The 15,218-nt window shown below is 36.1% G+C and overlaps 1 protein-coding gene across 1 annotated transcript in view; it reads left to right on the top strand.

The window, feature by feature from the left end:
• Nucleotides 1–15,218, top strand: part of LOC121407280 (hydrocephalus-inducing protein homolog) — a 90,358-nt gene that overhangs the window by 13,094 nt on the left and 62,046 nt on the right. The window contains 17 exon segments of the mRNA XM_041598259.1: nt 72–236; nt 1,075–1,227; nt 1,619–1,722; nt 2,045–2,179; nt 2,475–2,616; nt 3,392–3,504; nt 4,446–4,596; nt 4,766–4,903; nt 6,535–6,663; nt 7,086–7,311; nt 8,052–8,057; nt 8,648–8,674; nt 10,870–11,000; nt 12,716–13,003; nt 13,247–13,411; nt 14,103–14,312; nt 14,500–14,721. Coding sequence (XP_041454193.1) covers nt 72–236; nt 1,075–1,227; nt 1,619–1,722; nt 2,045–2,179; nt 2,475–2,616; nt 3,392–3,504; nt 4,446–4,596; nt 4,766–4,903; nt 6,535–6,663; nt 7,086–7,311; nt 8,052–8,057; nt 8,648–8,674; nt 10,870–11,000; nt 12,716–13,003; nt 13,247–13,411; nt 14,103–14,312; nt 14,500–14,721 — 2,505 coding nt within the window.

Below are 15,218 nucleotides of genomic sequence, written 5' to 3'. Positions count from 1 at the left end.
AGCCTTGAGAGACATATATATTTCCTTGCATATGACATACCATTTATTGTTCATTACTGCCTCCCCAAAAGGAAGTGGATGATATGACACCCATGCTGTTCAGCAGCCCGGAACCGACAGGGATCTTACCCCCTCACACTACCCGTAGGGTACCCCTAGTCATCACCCCTCAAGGGCTGGAGGAACTAGAAACATATGCAGAGTTCAGCATCTTTGGTAGCATGGAACCACCCCTGGTGAGTCCTATGTCTTTGTTTATTCTTTTGTATTTTCTGGAAAAGATTTTGCCAGCATTGTGAGTTCATTCTTGATTTGTTTGAATATTCAAGGATATTTGATGAAGATAGGAAAAGTAAATTTACAATGATATGAAGTCCATTTTCTATCCTTTCCCCTTTTTGTGTGTGTTTGTGTGCATGGGGATGGTAGTATGTATGTCGATATGTTGTTAGCATCAGCCAGCAAGCTAAAAATTTTAGCCAACCCTGATATACATGAATATGTATATTTTTACATTGTTTTAGATTGTTGTATAATGGAAGTTTACATTTTGCCTTTCAAGTGATGGAAAGTCAGAGTCTGCAAGAAAATGTTTATAGGTATATCCGATTAAACTTTATTTATTTTTCAACCATCAATGTATTTAGAACTGTTCTATAATACAATGATGGCTTGGTGACTTTGCATGCAGCAGAGTTCTTCAAAAAGGGGCGTCTAATTGGAGTGCCTTTCAGATAAAATAATATGTTATACCGTTACTAAGCTGCACAAAAAAATTATTGAACATAACTTTGCAACCAGTGGAAGACTTATAGATCAGTGGTTTCAGATTCCAGTGTGCTGGGTTCTATTCCCACTTGATGTGCTAGTGCCCCTCTGGTAAGGCATGTATCCTCATTACCAGGTCCCTTGGAGAGGACCTTAAGCCAACAGTCCACTGGTTACTTGCTCACAAGCTTTTGTGCTTTCTTAGCAATCGGGTAAAATCACCTCTGTAAATTACAGTTCCCTAAATAAGAAAAAAAAATATTGATTGAAAATCTAACATGGCCATTTTTCTTTGTTCCCATGCAGCAAGTGGTGTTGAAGTGCATAGGGGAGGGGCCAGTGGTCCATGTGACCCCAGCTGAGATAGACTGGGGTCAAACTCAGGTCCTGAAAGACATCTCAAGGGTCGTGACCTTATCCAATGAGTCTCTCATACCTGCCCCTTTCTCAGCACGTATGGTAAGTACAGTCTTAAGTTTGCAACAAGCATTGTGAGTCATTAAAGTGATTTTTTTTTGTATTTTACTTGTAGGATTTTAATAGTAACTGTCTGTACTGTGTGCGCCTCACAGGCAACTGACTGAATACTCCCCAGGGAGTGGAGGATGTGCACACATTGTGTGCGGGAATGACTGATTGAATCCGATGACCGGGGTAATAATATAACTGTAAAGCGCTTAGACACGTCGTTCCGATGGATTAAGCGCTATTTAAAAGCGGATTATTATTATTATCATGTCTTCTATGTAAATGCATCACAGTAAAATGTTAATGAAGTTGCCACACACACCAAATTACATGCATGGTATCAGTGTTAGTATTTGGGTTTGTTTGCTTTCTATCTGTTCAGGTTCGTCCAAACACCTTGTGGAAGGTTGAACCAAGCGAGGGCGTGATACCGCCTGAGGATACTGTGGCTGTCAAGCTGACGGTCAATCTGGATGATTGCATCAGGTAGGGGAAATTTGTTACCAATTTATCAAAACTCATGGAAAAACAGCATATGTCTTAGTATTAAAGCTTATTAATGGAAAACTTGTTTTATGTACCGTACCTTCACAATATTCATATATGAGCACAGGAAAAAAAACCAAGCTTATTTCTTCATTGATTAAATAAAGATTGTGACTGTTAGAAAGACGTCACCATTCTTCTAGTAAAAATCTATTTTCATGTAATCAAATAAAAGTACACCAAACAGAATTAGGTTGATGTAAAAACTATTACAAATTCTAGTAAGTACCAACTTTGTCGAATTCTGTGCATGTTTTTACAGGTTCCAGGACAAACTAGCCATTGATTTCAAGGACAGCCAGACTAGGTCTGTCAAGGTCCAAGCCTACGGCCATGGAACCACCATAGTTGCAGAACCACCAATGACCCCCAACATTGAACTTGGTCATCATTTCAGGTAAGAGATTAGAATCCCTTTTCAGTCCAAAGAATTCTTCCGAAGTATGATAGTAGGATGAATATTTGAGTTTGAAATAGTAATAAAACATTACAATATTCTTGATTTTGTTTGATTGTTAATGTTCTCTGATTTTCTTTTTTGCTATTAATTTTGTAGCCTCTTTTGAACAATTTTCCAATAGCCATTTGGCACTGAATAGCATTTGTTGTTTGTCATAGCCTTTATATCAACCATTTTGAACAATACATTTATTCCTCTTTCCCATCTCTGAACTTGACTTTTTTCCAAGCAGTAGCAAGCCTAGTACCAGGACCTTCAAGTTGACCAACAAGGGACGACGTCATCAGCAGCTCTTTTGGACCACAGAGGGCTTTGCTCCAATCAAGATCAAGAGCCGAGAACCAGAGTACAACCCTCTTGACGTCAAGTATCAGGTCTGTATATCTTGGAACATTTGAAGCTAGCTCGGGAGGGGTGAACGGTTATGTGTAAAGAACCTGTGGACACCCAACTCCTTGTCTGGACGTGCTTGTGCCAATGATGATGCTGTTGTTAGTTTGGCATGCTTATGCCCATTTGTGCACTTTTGATTGGTTGAATTTCAAGTTGCATTTGATTGGAACCCTTTCTAGCATGAATTTGCATTTAATTCTTTAAGTTGGGTTTACATGTAATTCTTTTTACCAGGTCCATGATTGAGGTATAGTTCACAATGATTGAAAGTCACTTGTAAATTACAATTTTATGTGTGGTGTATGACTTGGTGTATGACTTGCCTCAGAATCAGCTGAAGGAATGGACACTATTACATATTTCAGTAAAGAGTGTGTGTTAAAAAAACATGGGTATTGCTGCTAAAGCATGATTTACTGTCACGGTTATATCTCTGAGAAACAGCCCCCTTGCATCTTTTCTTTTTAATGATTAATCTTATACTATGATCAATGCAATCAGTTTTAGAAATCAGTCTAGAGATCAATCACTATGCTTTATGATACAGTGCCAGTACCACCCAAAAAACTGTTCATGTTTGCTCATATGTATGGGACCTCGGTTAACAAACAAGTATAACTGCTGAGCATTGAAAACTTCTTTTTAATTGCTCATGTAGTCATCCTGTCCTTTAAATGCTTTTCACCATAAATGATATGAATTTTGAAAGTTTGGATTGCCTTTTAATTTTGTCCCTTTTCTTCTTGCCTTTTATAGAAAATGCCCCCTCCTGCTCCACCCCCAAGGCCAGTGTTCAGTCTGACGCCATCAAGGTTTGAACTGGAGGCTGGAGAGAGTATCGAGGTTCACCTTGAAGGAGAAAGCTCAGAGTAAGTTATATTCACCTTTGCTTGACAAGATATACGTTTAGGGCTAAACTTATTACATAACATTCTTAAAATCGCAACATTCCCTTTGGTTCTTTTACAGCACATCATGAAAAAGTGCACTGTTAATACATATCATCAAGGACATTAGTAAGAATATCCTTTATGAGGTACCTTTGGAATAGTTCTAACATACTAGGGGTAAAACTGAGGGTGTGTGATCTGTCTCAATGGTAACAAGTGTGGATAATTATTCTAATTCCTCAGCGTAATGATGTGTATTATATGTTTTATAAGATAGTGATGTTGATCCTTGTAACTTCTGAAGGTTTCTATGGTTACTACACTACATGTATATCTTTGTTTTTTGCTAAAACCATCTTCATTACAAATGGTCCAATGTTTACATTAGCAGAGCACCAGACTTAAAGAGAAGCTGATTCTTGGGACTAATTTTGCTTTCTATTTGCTATCAATAATTTTACTTTTAACATTTTTGTAGAAAACAGGGATCAAATTCCTCCAATTAGTTTCAACAGTGTATTATTAATATAATTATAATTTTCTTTTAATATGTGTCGCTTATTTGTAACTTTTGATATTTTGTATATTGCATCTTCAGTCTTATTGTATACTAGTTTTGTAAATTGCTTATACATATTGAAATTAAGTCACAGATGCTTTCCTCTCATACAACCAAGGCTTTTTCTTGGCAAACCCCTTTTTAAAATTTTATTACTTATTAGCCAAAGTCACCGTAGTTCGCCTCTGTTTATCATATCTTCTAATTTTTATGTATTATCATTATTATCATTATTAAGAGTTTAGTAGTATTATTGACCTTGTATTTTGGGATATTTGATTATTTATTGTTACTTTAATTGTATTTTGTGATCGGAAAATGATTAAAATCTAAATCCAAATCATTTCTTTTCTTATTTCAGGCCAAAGACAGTGAAGGAGAGGATGTTATGTCATGCTATCATCGGTAGAACCAGTGGGAAGGAAAAGATTATGAAGACGGACATCAACATCACCTTCATCAGTCCTGTCTTAGAGTTCTCCTCCAAGCAAGTCTCCTTCAGGGTTGATAAGGTAATGCATTCTTCAATTAAATTCCCAATCATGTATGGTAAATAAAAACTAAATCACTGCATTGGTAATGGCCCTGTTATAGAAAGAGGTGCGGGATTACTACAAAAAGACACGACTCTGATTTTGAGTAATGTGCCTTACTATTGCAATCATTATTTTTATTCCTTAGCATCCTGATGATGTGCTAACCATGCAGTACAATGAATTGACAATGACCAATGTGTCATCACTTCCTCTGCATACCACCGTCAATCTGGAGGAACCATTCCAACTCATTGAAAATGGGACTGAAACCTTCTCTAGTCTGGTAAGTCAGTGATAAGTCAAATTTCAAGTTTCAAGATTGTTTACCACATTGCACTGAAAATAATGACAAAGAAAAACAAACAGGATCAACAAAAATATACATGTAAAATATGATGCATGATACTAGAATGGAAAATGTGGAAAGGGGGTGCTTAGTCCATTTACTTTTCAAAGCAGAACTCTAACAAGTATGACATGCAAAATAAAATTACTAGTAAATCAAACCTTTGATTTTAATTTGTTTCAATTTTGAAATGTGTGATTATGTTAATAATAATAATATAGTCAGTGCTTTTAATACATATTATTAGCCTCATCATCGTTTCCTGGCATGCCCTCACACAATGTATGCATTTTCTTTATTCCTTGGGAGCATTCCTATTCAAGTTTCAAAGAGTTTTTTGTCTCACCTGCGAAGCAAAGTGAGACTATAGGCGCCGCTTTTCCGACGGCGGCGGCGGCGTCAACATCAAATCTTAACCTGAGGTTAAGTTTTTGAAATGACGTCATAACTTAGAAAGTATATGGACCTAGTTAATAAAACTTGGCCATAAGGTCAATCAAGTATTACTGAACATCCTATTAGAGTTTCATGTCACATGACCAAGGTCAAAGGTCATTTAGGGTCAATGAACTTAGACCATGTTGGAGGAATCAACATCGAAATCTTAACCTGAGGTTAAGTTTTTGAAATGTCATCATAACTTAGAAAATATATGGACCTAGTTCATGAAACTTGGACATAAGGTTAATCAAGTATCACTAAACATTCTGCATGAGTTTCACATCACATGACCAAGGTCAAAGGTCATTTAGGGTCAATGAACTTTGGCCGAATTGGGGATATCTGTTGAATTCCCATCATAACTTTGAAAGTTTATGGATCTGATTCATGAAACTTGCACATAATAGTAATCAAGCATCACTGAAAATTTTGTGCAAGTTTCAGGTCTCATGATTAAGGTCAAAGGTCATTTAGGGTCAATGAACTTTGGCCGAATCGGAGTATCTGTTGAATTACCATCATAACTTTGAAAGTTTATTGGTCTAGTTCATTAAACTTGGACATTAGAGTAATCAAGTATCACTGAACATCCTGTGTGCATTTCAGGTCACATGACCAAGGTCAAAGGTCAATGAACTTTGGCCGAATTGGGTGTATCTGTTGAATTACCATCATAACTTTGAAAGTTTATGGATCTGATTCATGAAACTTGTATATAAGAGTAATCAAGTATCACTGAACATCCTGTTCGAGTTTCAGGTCACATGATCAAGGTCAAAGGTCATGTAAGGTCAATGAGCTTTGGCCATGTTGGGGTTTTTTGTTGAATAACCATCATATCTCTGTAAGTTTATTGGTCTAGTTCATAAAAAGTGGACATAAGAGTAACCATGTATCACTGAACATCTTGTGCGAGTTAGAGTAGTATTCAAAGTCAGCACTGCTGCTATATTGAACCGCGTGATGCAGGTGAGACGGCCAGAGGCATTCCACTTGTATAAATGTATGTGGGGCAAATCATCTTGCTATATGTATGAAATCAACAAGTGCAGAAATGTATAAATAATTTAATAGATAAATCAATGAAAGTGTGACTAAATATGTAATTGTAAATATTTGTTTGATAGGAGGTACCTCTAGAGGTTGGTGAGAGTAAGCTGATGACTATTCAGTTTGACCCTGCCTATCAGAATGATTCTCATAGCCGTATAGCTGAGAAACTACTGACTGTCACCTACCTAGAACATCCACACACTGTAAGTAGAGTTTGCCAGGGCACTTTCTTACAAAGGGTTGTGATTAATCTGTTCAATCCCAACTATGGAAAGCGAGCAATGAAAATATCTAGGATGCATATGTCAGGTTTTTTTTTCCATTTTATATAAATGGAATTTATATAATGAAAGTTAGAATGTGACTTTCTTATTGACTTGAAAAAATGAAGTGGGGGTTGCCAAGACACCCTTGTCACCGCTCATACCTGTTAAAAGATTTGCTTTTGTGTATTGCAGTAATACATTGAAAAGAGTAGATCTTCTTTAATGTTGGAATTTATATTTACCATTTTGTATAAAATATTCTAAGTTATGTTTTGCTGAATGTCTATACTTCTGAACCATCAAGGTATATCAATTAATGTTTCTGCACTTAAATCATTCATCTATTCTGTCCTCTTCAGGACTATGTCAGTCTCCGTGGCGAGGTCTTCTTCCCAAACCTGACCTTTGAGAAGATGCAGGTCAACTTTGGCTGCATCCTGAATGACACCGAGGTCACCCGATACGTCAACATCACCAACAACAGCCCCATGGCCGTCAACTATCGTTGGTCCTTCCTGGAACCAGAAACACCCATCATGCTTTACCCTCTTCCTGTCCCTGAGCCACAAGTTGAGCCTGTTGAAGGTAAGATACCATTCTCCCACGGAAGATATATATTATGAATCCTTGTGAGAAATAGTTTGGAAACCATGATGATCCATTGATTTTTTGACCAAATTAGTGTTAGAATTAGGGAGCGTGGTTAAAACCAAAGTAGAAGCACCATGAACCATAGTAAAACAATAGTAAAATCATGGTAAACCATAGTAAAAATCATTGTGAAACCATGGTAATCCAGAGTAAAATAAATTAGTAAAATCATTGTAATCCATGGTAAAGACTAAAGTAAAATTATGGTACGCTGCTCTGAAAACTTAATTAATCGTAAGTCGGTTCCCTTGTGGTTGATGGTGATATTTACCTTGTCATGTTTTCTTAGGTACGTGCAGTGTGTGTACACAACAATAACATGATAAGAAAATGTATTATTTTAATGTTTTACTACTTTTAGTTGCAAAATAAAAAACTAAGCTAGCATTCCACTGAGCAGTGGAATTTTGTCAATTTCATTACATTTTTAATCATCATGAAAGAACTGAGAGTGATCTGATGAAAATGTTGTGTGGGGCATTTACATGTAATGCTATTGTTTTGATATAGAGTGCTTGTGGATGCATAAAGGAATTCTAATATTTGATTTTTGTTGTTGTTGAGGAGGTGATTAATTTTGCATGCTGCTAATTCATTCTTTCCATTTCTGCATGCATTTTCAACATATTTTGACTAAAATATCATTCTTTTATCTCCCTGTTTAACTTTCTCAGAATATGGTAAATGGTTTTTCAAGGCTTTTTCAATATGGTGGTCACTCTCAGCAAAGAACTATCCAAATATCACCCTTTCACCACATTTGATATTTTCATGAGTTAAAAGAATTCTGTAAACTATTGCTGCATTGTACACATTAAGCACCTGTGCTTCAATAGATTTGATCACCACTTTCACAACACATACTTAGAAAAAAATGTTGAAATTTTGTTAGATCGATTTAGTCATGCATTATTAATTATAGATTTGTATAGAGTTAGCATTTCAGTAGGTGCTATAGTAATTTATCCCTTATCGCCTTTTTAACCTTGTAGTTTTGGTAAAATGACACTTGACGCAATCTCAGACAAAATGTGATAAACATAATAAAGTGTTGTTTATTTGTTGTCATTTTGGTATTGACAATACTGATTAATCCTATTTACTTCTTTTGAGCAAGTAAGAACAAATTAAAGAATGCTTGCCCAAGCATTTTCTCTTTCACTTTGCTAATATAATTAGTGATATCAGAAATGATTTGGTTTTAGGATCTAAAAGTAGATTAATTTATTTGCACGCACTTGTACTTTCTCAACTTTTTTCTCTATGCAAGACTCTGAATCAGACGATGAAAGTGAAGGTGAGGTTTTTTTAAACAGATTTAAATTGGGCATCAATCCTTAGAGGGATATAACTCCCCTTTCTTTTCAATCAGTGTACATCACTCTCCACCCCCCACTGATATTACCCAACCCACTATATTGGTTTTCATCATCCCTCCTCTATTCTTCCATCACCATGCCAAATGTTTTCAATAGAAACATTTATTTGTTTTCATCCAAGATATACTTTAAACATTTGGCTGATGTTATATGATAACAAATTACTAAGTTTTGGCATCAAAGACTACTTTTCTTTAGTGCACATTGCTGTATTTCAGCACAAATGGGAATAAAGGGCAAGAAAATCTCCAAAGCCTGTGAGATGGCACCTAGGCCAGCCAATCAAGCATTGAAGGCCATGGCCTTGGCTTAATGTAAGCTCTGTTGATAAGGCCTAGTCCTTTTCCTGAAATTTTGACATTTTAGCATCTTATTTGTCTAACCTACATGAAAATGGATTGATGCCCTTATTCTGCCACTAGTCTTTATATCCCACCTAACCTCATCATAATTCATCCTGATTTTATCATAATTGCTTATTCAATCACCACTAATCTAACATATCTGATGACGGAACTCTGTTCTATAATATGAGCACGTATGTAAGCTACCAGGCATGGAAATTACATGATATGCTGCCACTGCTTATGTATTAAGTATTTGAGTATAATTATTTAATATTTATTGATTTATCAGTAATGATAATGTAATGAAGGTCCAACTTTACAGAGGTGGTTTTGAATCTGAGTTTTGAAACCATGGCTTATGTAGATTTTGAGCATTGATTATTATTCAGCGCATTTATTGAGAAAGCGTTCAATAATGAATGTGTTCTTTTATAACAGGATGCTATTATATACAGGGGTGTGAGTGGTCACAAAAAAAAATTTGAAAAAAGACTGAAGAGTGTTGAAAAAGTCTGAAAAAGAAAGACCTCTCGTACTTTTTGCACAGAGGAAAGCCAAAAATAAGCTGAAATTAAGCTGAAAATCAAAACAAAAAAATCTGAAATCAGATAAAAATCTGAACTCTCACACCCCTGTATATATGACGCTTCTGCCAGGTCGTTGCCCCTTGACCCCAGCCAGTTAAACTTAGCTGGTACTTAAAAATTGGCTGGTAACAACCCTGCTAGGTTGCAGCAGTGTTGAGCCTACTACTTATTAATTAATGATTCCACAGTTTTTGTTAATTAATGTAAACATGTTTGTATGTGATTGAGGTTTTCAATGTAGAGGTCCCTCATATGTATAATCCAATTTTTATACATTTTTAATAACAGTTTTTTTTTGTTAACCCTTTTTTGATATGCACAAGTTTGAATGCAATTGCACCTGTAATGAAAAGTCTGTGCCATTTATCAATGAATTTTGTATCCATATTTGTTATGTTTTTGAACCAAACTAATCCAACATTGTAAATGCATTAAAAAGAGTGGAATTAAATCCTTGAGATAGATATTAAGCTACTATGAGGGCTCCCCCCTTTATGCATATTATGACTCTTGAGTCAGTTTTATAGTTTAACAAACTTATCAAATTAGATTAACTGGACTTTTATATATATTTTACACAATTCTGAATGATTAATCATTCTGTAAGTTTATATACATTGCACTATATATATCTATATCATCTATATCTGTGATATTGGCATTGAAGAATTCAGTGTATTATGTTGTAGAGCCTGACTGTGTAAGTGGAGTATTACCGAGCTAGAACGCAAGGCATCTGTGTTTATCTGCTTATTCAGCTTGTATTAGCTCAGTTTATTTTGTTTTGTCGACTGCAATTGTCTGCATACACGAAGTACATGTTTTCAACTGAATGCAATCCCAAAATTTAAAGGGGTGTGCCAGGCTTAAGTACATTCATATTTTAACAATATTCCTCATACTTTATAGGTTAAATTAATGTTATCTTATCAGTATTTATAATTCTATACATACATGTACATTATATTACATTCATACTGGCATTTATATACCGCATTTCTACATTAGAATGGTTAAAGGATAGTAGAGAAAAATAAATACACATTTTATGAAGAAAATAAGTACACATTTTCATGATCAGTTGCCTTGTAAACATGTTCTGTATTTTCAAACTTGATCAATGTATTTTTGTAGTCTACTTGTAATCAATTATTCATAAAATATATATATCACAAACAGCAGAGACCCATGTGGCCTTTGAAGAACCTCTAACAGGAGATGATGATCAGCTAAAGGAGGAAGAACAGAAAGATCAAGAGAAAGGTGAAGGAGGAGCAGAGAGTGGAGAGGAAAAGATGGATGAGATGAAGGTAAGATGAAATGCTATTGAATGTGAATGATGCTGAAGGTCTGTGCCTTACCACCCTGGGGGGGGGTATTCTGAAAAGTCTCGTAAGTTTCCACTTAAATATCCTTTTAAGTTACCCATTTAATGGAGCGCTAATGTACCTCCAAATTCGTATTCTGAAAACTCTATTAGCGCTCAATTAAGTCCCTTTAGGCCACTCCCCAACTGAGCCCAATTAGCCAATCAAATGCGCTCTTACAACGTAAAATTTTCTCCTAGCGCGCAGTGTCTCTTCACTTTGCTGCCTTGCAGCGCAGCGCCCGGCTGCTGCAGGTGCACTGCACCTCGATCTTGATACAAAGATTTTTTTTGCTGAAAAATAATGCTTAAGCATTTGCATCGGAGATTAGAGGTTCGTTATATTGTTGAAATTAACTGTTGTCTTTTCACTTTCTCTCTCATTTATTTTACCTTTGTGCTTTTCTCTTTTTTTTTCGAACGCGTTCTGATTTTCACAACCCCCTATTTGAATCCATTCGTAGCTTTCTTTCTTTTTCTTTTTTTTTTTACAATATTTTATTTGCCTCTGTCTCGGGCCATGATAGTGGGGGGGGGGGTTCTTCTTTAATTTAATTCCTACTTATTTTAAAAACTACTTTCATTTATATGAGAAATCTTCTCCAACAAAATTTGAATAAACATATGATATTTTAAAAATCAAACAAGCATAATTTTAAAAAAGCCGAAATTTTATTGAAATTTTATGTGCAAACGTTATGACATTTATAGGTTTTTATAGGTGGGGAAAACGATGGCATCACTCACTATTTTTTTCTTTTGTATTTTATTCTACATTTGTTTAAATACTAAAGGGGGCTATGCTTATTTTTTCAATGTCAGAAACAAGGTTTAATTCATCCCTGCACATTGCTGCATCTACCGTGATTTGGCAATTTCATTATTGTCAAAAACAGTGTAAAAAAACAAAATAGTTCATGATGCTAATAATAAAAGAAAATGTAGAAAAAATAGTCATATTTTCCCTCATAAGTCATGTAAGTACACAAATATTTCTGTCTCCTTTCCTCCCCTTTTCTAATTTATTCATTACCAAATATAGTCCCTAGGCTATATTTCTTCTTTTACTTGTTTCTATACTTTCTTCTTTTACTTGTTTTTATACAACCCCTTTTTACCCTTTATTCTATTCCCTTTTTACCTCTCTCCTTTATTCTCTTCCTTCCTCCTAGTATTAAACCGATTTGATGATATTCATACGAAATGAAAGCCACATTTAGCAAGATATGATGAGACTTAATGGACCTCTTATCACACTTATCTTTCCCCACTGGAAAGTCCGCTAATTGAGCGCTATGAGACTTTTCAGAATACCAAAAGTCTCGTAACTACTCAATTAAGTCTTCACGCAGTCATAACGCGTACTATTGCAAGTGCGCGCAACGCAACCCTGCCAAATAAGGAAAGGGGCACTTAAGTGACTTTTCAGAATACCAAAATGCTAATTGACCGCTAATTGACCGCTAATTGAGCTTTCAGAATACCGCCCCTGGTAGTTGCCACAATGGCAAAGTTAACATAGTTGTAACTCTTTATGAAAACAGGCCCTATATGCCTCCAGAAATTATTGAGTAAAATACTGATTCATTCTGACTTACATATTGAATTTAATATGGACCCCAAGATTTACTCCAAACCTCTGCATGATTGTATTGACAGGATGCTGATGACCCAACTCCTCCAGACAATGTCATTGAGAAGCTCCAGATCATCTCTCCCAAGCCTCCCGGTGACGACATCGACAAGGCGACCCTCAAGTCCTCCAGCCTCGCTGATGTGGCATCGGAGAAGGAGAGCAAGAAGGACAAGAAGTCAACGGCCACCAAGAAAAGCCCTCGTAAGTCAACGGCAAAGAGTGGAGGCAGCAAGGCAATGAGTAAGTCCAGTATCAAGACCGGAAGCGACGACAAGGCTAAGCAAGATGATGAGATTGCTACAGTTGATCAGGTTGGTGGCCATCTTTCCTTTTCTCTTTGGAGGAAGGGTCTTAATGATACATATTGAGAATGGGTTATCAAAAAGTGACAAAGTGGATCCTAATGATATAATTTCTTGCTTGCAAGCACATGACCGGCCATGGCTTAATGTCTAGATTTACTAATGACTGGTGATGACATGTTGTGGTTTTGAGATGAAATGGTTTATCAAATAACAGGGATCCACATCACTATCTTATATTTGACCTTGCAGCCCTTGAGTGATCGTGATCCTCCTGTGGTAGAGGATGAGGTAGAGCCAGCCAGAGTTCCTAGTCCTCTTACAGCCCTCAGACCAGGTACAGCAGCAAGACAGAGACTCAACAAGCTCCAATATATCCAGGCTATCACAGAGCCAACTGCTGTTGGCATTGAAGAGGTTTGTCAAGAGGAATTTGTATTTTCGCAGGACATATTTTAAGGACATATTTCATCATGTTAATAGATTTATCATTATTTATTATTACTCTAGCCTTAATTTCTACCTACTTCTTTTTCTTGGTGTGGCAATTATACAAGCAATTGTTTTCATGGGCATTTTCTCGAAGCTGATAAGGTGAATAATGTCAACCGTATGTAGTTTATTTAATAGTTTATGTTGTATAATGTCTTCATTTTGTATATTTTAATGAAATAAATTAAAATGAATTTGCAAATGTAATTCTTATTCAAACATGATGCAATAAACCTGAGCAAGAACTTATTTACAAAATGGATGGGATGCATTGAAACCGACGAAAATTACAGGGGCAGGAGATAGTAATAGTCGAGTAAATTCTTAATAGGGCTTGTGCTTCATACCCGACTCTCAAATTGATAAAACACCAAACTACACTATTTCTGCTGTTTAAATCATCTTCATCATTAGCATTTTGTGGCATTAGGCATTCACTTCTTGTCGGCTGCCACCAAACTTTTCTGTCTATGGGATCCATGCGGTCTATATTGGAGAATTTGGCATCTTCTTTTACTCTATCCATCCATGTATTTCTTGACCTCCCATAAGGTCTCCCAGTAGCCTTGTCCTGATTTAGAACCCATTGAAATGTCAAAATTCTACTCTTCTCCAGGTGTTTGATATCCTACCCCTCTACGGCACCCTGCTTCCTGGCGAATCTGACACAGTGACCTTCACCTTCTACGGTCATGCAGAGATAGGATCAGAAGCCAAAGCTCTCTGCAATGTCGAGGGTGGACCATGCTACGAGCTTGATCTCCAGGGGGAGGCATCCATTGTCCAGTATGAGTTTGATCTCAAGAATATTGATTATGGCAGACAGGTAGGTAGACAGTTGTGTTGATAACATGGAAAAAGAGAATTAATTTTATGTGATTACTCATTTAATTATTTTGTATGCATCAATTTGTATATGCTAGTCAGCACTTATTTATGATAATTATAATTGATGAATGAATACAAAAATCAGTGAGGAAGAATTAATCACCATTCTTGTGTTTGATCACTAGATGTACGACCATGTCTGCATGGCCGAGATTACCCTGAGGAATACTGGCAAGGTGGAGTTTGACTTCAGGGCTTTGAACATGGACCCATCCACCAGCAGCAGACCTCTACCAGGGGTTCCCGTCATGGTACCTCACACTGGCCATGTAGAGGCCTTCAGCGAGCATAAGCTACTGGTCAAGTTCCTGCCAGGATACCCAGAAAAGTTCCACAAGAGCTTTGAGGTAAAGACATGATGATTCTTAATAATGATAATACTACTAAGAGTAATTCTATAGAGCCCAGAAACTATTAAAAAAAAGTATATATTCTATGGGGCTTTGATAAAATCAAAGGGTTTTTCCTTATGTCCGTAAGAACTATGTACTCTTAAACACTTGTTCTAAATTTAAATCCAATATTTCTGTGAAGCAGAAATGGAAGTTGGGCCTAGCAGGAATATCCATGGTACAGTGTAAGCTCTGTCCTCGTCTACAAAATGAATTTGTAGGTAATGGGACTGTAAAATATTGGCAATGTAAATGAGCTTATCTTTAATATAGATTTCAAGTGAACTCGGTTACACCCAATTAAAGGGGAATCCGACCCAAATAAAAACTTGGTTTTATAAGAAAAACAAAAATCAGACAAGTTGATAGGTGAAAGTTTGAACAATATTGGACAAATAACAAGAAAGTTATGAATTATTTAAAGTTGTAAATATTGGTAATCACTATACCTA

Source organism: Lytechinus variegatus, chromosome 2 (assembly GCF_018143015.1).
Source record: "Lytechinus variegatus isolate NC3 chromosome 2, Lvar_3.0, whole genome shotgun sequence".
NCBI classification, from domain to species: domain Eukaryota; kingdom Metazoa; phylum Echinodermata; class Echinoidea; order Temnopleuroida; family Toxopneustidae; genus Lytechinus; species Lytechinus variegatus.
This window is presented reverse-complemented; position numbering and strand designations above follow the sequence as displayed.